Here is a 6,341-nt window from a genome sequence, read left to right as displayed (position 1 = left end):
CAAGGCCACACCTCCTAACAGTGCCACCCCGTTTTCTTACAAACCACGATAGAGACAGTGCTTGAGAGTCATAAGATCACACATTCATCTTTACTACCAAACGATTCGCCGACCAGGGTACACCTGAACAGAAGTACAGTGGCGTGTCAGTGAGACTGCCCAGGAGTGGAAATTTCAGCAGTGGTGTAGGCTCCTGGCAGACGCTGGCAGTGCTGCTGGAGTGTAAGTGTGTTGATCCCACATATTTTGAACACACTGCTATCATTTACCAAAGTGCCCCTTGTCTGGCCCAGTGGTGGTTTGGTCCTGCTATGACCTCTCCTTGAGATGCCCTTTGCATACCTTCCAGGAAACCACTTTGGCCCTGAAATGTCTCTACCTCTGGCTTCTCATTTTTATTCTACTGCATCTGTTCCTTTTCTAACCCTCTAGTTTTGGGAGAACTGCCAGGGTTCAAACTCTCCCAGTCCCTTCAACCACTAACTAGGTAATTTCATTTGGTCCCTTGGCTTTGAACACTGTAAGTTATATGACTTACATAAAACATCATAAACAGATATGCAAAACGGTTTTTTGGGGGGATTAAAATTTTTTAATTGATTTTTATTAAGCTCTACATTTTTCTCTGCTCCCCTCCCTGCCTCTCCCCTCCCCTTTAACCTTCTCCCAAAGTCCCCATGCTCCCAATCTACTCTGGAGATCTTGTCTTTTTCTACTTCCCATGTAGATTATTAGATCTATGTAAGTCTCTCTTAGGGTTCTCATTGTTGTCTAAATTCTCTGGGATTGTGATTTGCGGGCTGGTTTTCTTTGCTTTATGTTTAAAAACCACTTATGAGTGAGTACATGTAATAATTGTCTTTCTAAATCTGGGTTACCTCACTCAAAATGATGTTTTCTAGCTCCATCCATTTGCAAAACTGTTTTTAAAAAGACATGGCCTCACTATGTAGCTCTGGCTGGCCTGACTCAATATGTAAACCAAGCTGGCTTCAAACTCACAGATCTACCTACCTCTCTCTCCTGAGTGTTGGCATTAAAGGTGTGCACCACCACACATATCAGCTAATCTGATTTTTGGTAGCTATTCTTGAAAGATACATATTTTCACTTTTTATGTGTAGAAGTGTTTGGCCTGCGTATGTATAAATGTAGCACACAGGTGCGAGACCGGAAGCAATGATCAGATCCCCTGGGAGGAGTTAGAACTGACAGTGGGTTGTCAGGTGGTGCTGGGAACTGAACCTGAGTCCTCTGGAAGAGCAAGTGTCCCCAGCTGCTGACCTCTCTCCAACCCTAACAGCTCTTGGGTATTCCTGGGCTTCCAGTGTTGAAACTGTTACCAGAGGCCTCTGTCTGGACTGAGCGTTTCTAGCTTCATGGCATCCTTCAGAGAGTTCAATAAACAATAGTGAGGCAGTGAGAGTGTGTCGAGGAGCTAAGTGAGCACGGAGTAGATACACCTAGATACACCAAGCTCAGTGGGTAACGGTGCTTCCTGCACAAGCCTGGCAACCTGAGTTTAGATCTCCGGAATACAAGGAAAAGCCACATTTACAATCCTAGCTTCTTCTATCCCAGTGGTTCTTAACCTATCGCTGTAACCCTTTGATAAGTTTCCTGGTACTCACACGTGGGTGTGTCTGCATGAGAGTGGACCTGCCTGGAGAGAGGAGCAGTGTCCCAGTTCCTAAGGCCATCAAAAATTGTGTTTTCCAATGGTCATAGGTGACCCCAAAGGGGTTGTGACCCCCAGGTTGAGAACTACTGCTCTACCCAGAGATGGGAAGCTAAGACCGGAGAATCCACCAGAAGTTTTGGGCCTGTGCAGCAGCAAAGAGCTGTCCCTTCCCAGACAGGATGGAAAGGCAGGGACTAACACCTGAAGGATGCTTTCTGACCTCCACAGGTGTGGTATGGATGCATGCACTGTACATGCCTTTCCCATGATGCATCTGATTTTAACATCCTGCACAGGCATGGTGAGGGTAAGTAGGGATTTTCTTACATGTACTCCAAACCAGTCCAGGCTGCCTCACATTCCCAGCCAGACACGTTTCAGACTGTGTGTGACCATAGAAGGGGGGTTACTAAGGATTGCTAGCAGACTCCATCCAGGTCAGTGTTTCTAGGTACTTTATTTAGGGAGGGGTGTGCAGCTCCATGTTGGCAAGCTCTCACTGGTAAGTGCCGTGTATATAGTTCAGGCTAAGTGGAGTTTTCCCATTGCGTGCTTGCCTCAAAACGGGCTCATACCCGGGCACAGGCCAGACACCTGGGGCTTATCTGGGACTGCCACCTTTCTCAGACACACCCAACCCATCAGCAGCTTCCGCCAGCTTGACCTTCAGACTGAATTCACTCTCACCACTCCTACCCACGCGGTCACTGTCACTTCTCTAGCTGAGCTGTACCTGAGTTGAACTTCTCAACTCAGCCCCGCAGTCGTCTGACAACCAAGACCATTTTAAACACGGAAATCATGCCATGTCACTTGCCGATTACCGCACGTCCCCCAGAAGAACCGACATTCTTAGCCTGGTATGTGTGATCTGGGCCTCAACTAGCATGCCATCCTGTTTCTTGCCACCGTCTGTCTCTGCAGCTGGTCCACACCAGCCTGCCGGTAACTTCTCAGATTCTAGGAAGCATAGTCCAACTCAAAGCCCTTTCTTTCCCCTGCTGTAGCCCCTGCCTGGCAAGATTATCCCCAGGTACCCAGCCGGCTTGCTTCTGTGTAGCACAAATGCTGTCCTCTTGGCAAGGTAGCCTGAGCATCTCTAGACATCTCCATGCCTATGCCTTACCTGGTTTTTCTTTATGGTACTCCACCATCCACATGTTATCTGCTTATTTGCTGTTTCTGTGGCTTTGACCTTCAGCCCTTGTGAGGCAGGGACTTTCTCATCCACTGCTGAAACTGCACTTCAGCTTCTGCCTGCCTGCCTGCCTGCCTGCCTGCCTGCCTGCCTGCCTGCCTGCCTGCCTGCCTGCCTGCCTGCCTTCCTTCCTTCCTTCCTTCCTTTCTTCCTTCCTTCCTTCCTTCCTTCCTTCCTTCCTTCCTTCCATTGGGTAAATGCAGTCTCTAAGAAACCAAACCCCTCTGGTACCCTCTGGTAGATCACCTCCTTCCCTCCCTCCCCTCGTGCACTCTGCGTTTGGTCCCCAGACCCACATAAACTGGCTGTGGTGAGGCATGTCTGTAATCTTAGTTTTTGGGATGTAGATACAGGAAAATCAGGAGTTCAAGATAATTTGAACTACATAGCAAGATCTATGTAAGACCTGCTTTAAACAGAAAGAAAGACCCTTTCCAGTGGAGACCCTAGAACTTGCCTCTCGCAAAGATCTCCTTCATCCCTTTCCAGAAGAGGAGAAGAGGAAACACAAGAAAAAGTGCCTGGAGCAGAGCCCCAGCTCCTAGTTTACAGGTGTGACGTGCCCAGGATGCTGTAAAATCACCATGGTATTTAGCCATGCACAAATGGTGGTGTCGGCTGTCCCACTGTCCTGACAGCCCACAGGAAGAGCAAGGCTGACAGAAGGGATGCTCCTTCAGGAGGACGCAGCACTGAAAACACCTGATTCAAGATGAGTTGGTACCATCCCAAGAAACACTTTGGAAAAAAAATATATATAGATATATGAAAGAAAAAATATATGAAATAATAATAACCCTCATTTATGTCACTGTGCCTTCCTTTAGGGAACAAGGTGTGCTGGCGGGTTAGATTCCCATGTCTGCAAAAGGAATCTGGGAACAGGGAGGCTTCACAACACTCTGAAATGACAAGAGTTTCGAGAACTAGAAGTGAGGCTCAGGGATAAGTGCTTGCCTGGAATAGAATAGTGCTAGCATAGAAATCCCTAGCACTGCCCCACACCCCCAGTGTTTACATACATAATACATATGTGCTTGTCATATAGGTATCACAGATATGAGGTATGTGCGTGTGCACCGTGTGAACCTATAAGGGAGACCTATCTCCGGGGAGCATTAGACCATTCGAGCGTCTGTAAAAAGGGTCACCTGCCTTTCATGATGGATCACACGCCTACTAATTTTAAAATAGTTTATTTTAGGAAAGTATTAGATTTATTTAATCTTCTCTATTAATACATCAATCGTCACCAATGTAGATATAACCAGTGATTTTTCTTTCTAAATCTGTATAAAAAGAATGTTTTCTTGAAAAACTACAAGAAAAATACGACTGCTTTCCTCCTTGCCCAGGTCAGTTACTGCAGTTAGATTGCACATTTCAGCTTGGCTAGCATCAGGTGCTTCGGAAAGGATTTATAAATAGAGTTAAAAGGATTTGCTTAGGCCATCGGCGTTTCAAAGTGGCCTTTGCTTGCATTACAGTTTGTACCAAATGTGAATGGCGTCGAAGCTGCTCACGAGACTTGTAATAAAAGTGAAATCTTGAGCACTCGGAAGGTAGTTCCCGTGTTGGGCATGTAGCAAATACTGCATACACACTTAATTCTCTCAGAATGCCTGTGAGGTAGGGTGCTTTTAGAAAGCCACCATACTGGTAATGCCTGGGGCGGGGTGGGAGGCGGGGCCGGGGGCGGGGCCAGGCTCATAGCTTGAAGGTGCGGCTGGTACTTGATCCAGGTCTCTGCTCTGTTAGTGTCTCGTGTGTGAACAGCCCTTGGGCTTTCACATGAACACATGTCTATGCACGGAGAATGTACAGGTAAACCCCATGACTATAACGGAATGTTTCATTCCTTCCAGAAGTCATGTAACAGCCACACCAGTGATTCCAGAAACCTTGTGCCCAGCCTTGTCCAGGCTGGTGAGCCTGCATTCTTGCATTCTCTGCATTACTAACCCTCTGTGTTCTGTACAGAACTGCGGACTCCTGACAGACACCGCTCTCTGTATACTTCCTGGCTTGAATTAGTCAGTAGGCCTAGATTTCTATGAAAAAAAAAAAAAAAAGACTTTGACACCATATAAAATTTTCCTCTATAAAAGGTACAAAACGTCAATGAGCTATTTTCTAAAATTCTCAGCGCTGCTTCTGCACCTTGTAGATGTCAGTAAAGAAAAACAGGATGTCCATTTCATTCTCCTTGTGCTTTCTGAACCAATTAAACTTTGCTTACTAGCAGTGCGATGCTGGTCAAACCATCTGTTCCCGGGGATGTGTAGGCTTTGCCATTTCTGTGCCATGGCTGACCTCGGGCTGTCACTAAGCAGCTGAGAGGAGCGGCAGCATTCTGTCACATAGAAATGCCACCCCTCCTGTGTCACAGACACATGACCCCAGGAGCATCAGCCATGTAAAATTGGAAAGTGGTGTCTTGAGTATTACCTTCGTTCAGCTGCAAATTAATGTACTTAGACATCATGGCTGCACAACTTAGCTCTCAAAATGAAAACTGAACAGTCGACTTCTTTAAAGCTGGTCCAAGTTAGCCCCGTGTGCCACTGACCTAGGGTCTCAAGACAAGATTCAGCATCTCCTTTGCTGTCTTAGGACACAAGTGACCTCCTGGTTTCTGCAGGAGTAATGTGAGGGACTCTGGACCATGGGTAAGGGAAGAAACACATAAATCTTCTTCAACATGCCAGAGGGTTTTGATTAACTTAAAATAGATCTAAATATATCTATACCTAGCAGTGATTAAGCTTTATGATTTTGGCATTTTTGTCAAACCTCAACTAAAAGTGATCTCAAACCCAGAGTGTAGCCCATGCACAGGGTGATGGGGCGGGGAGATGTGAGCGCTGTCTTTTGCCCTCCCATCTGGTTACCGTGGACTAAAAGTCTGAACCAGAGAAGAAGACACTAAAGTGCCAGGCAGGTGCTTGATTTGTCCAGGGAACACTCAGGGAACAGGACCCAACTTCTTGGCTAAGTGTGAAAGGAAAAGATAAGAAGCGAGGTGGCAGGAGAGCCCTCCTGTGACCCTTGGCCTCCTGTGTCAGTTTGATCACCCTGTCGCTCAGGAGGCTGAGGTCTTCACCTCTGGTAGCTCTCGGGGTTCTCCACGCCAAGGGGTTTGTCTTGGGTAAGGACTACGAAAGAACACATAGACAGCACAGGTAGCAGACGTGGGTGGTCCCAGCTTGCTCCATGACAGCTCGCTCTAGAGAGTGAAGAAGGTTTTCGCTTCTCTGCTGTTCTGGGGCTCTGTAGCTAGCATACACGGTGGGAAGTCAGACCAAGTTCTGGTGAAGTGCTGATAGGGGCAGCTAGCTGAGACTAGTGCCTGGGGCTCAGGGAGACACAGGGGCTGTCAGTCATTGGATATTTGATAGAATGGCGTTCTTTTTTCTTCTTCCTCCTCCTCTCGTCCTCCTCCTCCTTCTTCTGCACAGTCTT

General features: G+C 47.1%; 1 protein-coding gene across 2 annotated transcripts in view; it reads right to left on the bottom strand.

Moving 5' to 3' along the window:
* Positions 1-6,341, bottom strand: part of Slc60a1 (solute carrier family 60 member 1) — a 38,071-nt gene that overhangs the window by 5,735 nt on the left and 25,995 nt on the right. The window contains exon 10 of one of the 2 annotated variants that reach the window (XM_048430704.3): positions 4,060-6,034. The exons of the other annotated variant lie outside the window; for it this stretch is intronic. Coding sequence (XP_048286661.1) covers positions 5,979-6,034 — 56 coding nt within the window. The 3' untranslated portion in view covers positions 4,060-5,978. Of the gene's footprint in view, positions 1-4,059; positions 6,035-6,341 lie in introns of those variants that run through there. 2 annotated transcript variants of the gene reach the window in all.

This window comes from Myodes glareolus, chromosome 5 (assembly GCF_982192425.1).
Source record: "Myodes glareolus chromosome 5, mMyoGla1.1, whole genome shotgun sequence".
NCBI lineage: Eukaryota > Metazoa > Chordata > Mammalia > Rodentia > Cricetidae > Myodes > Myodes glareolus.
This window is presented reverse-complemented; position numbering and strand designations above follow the sequence as displayed.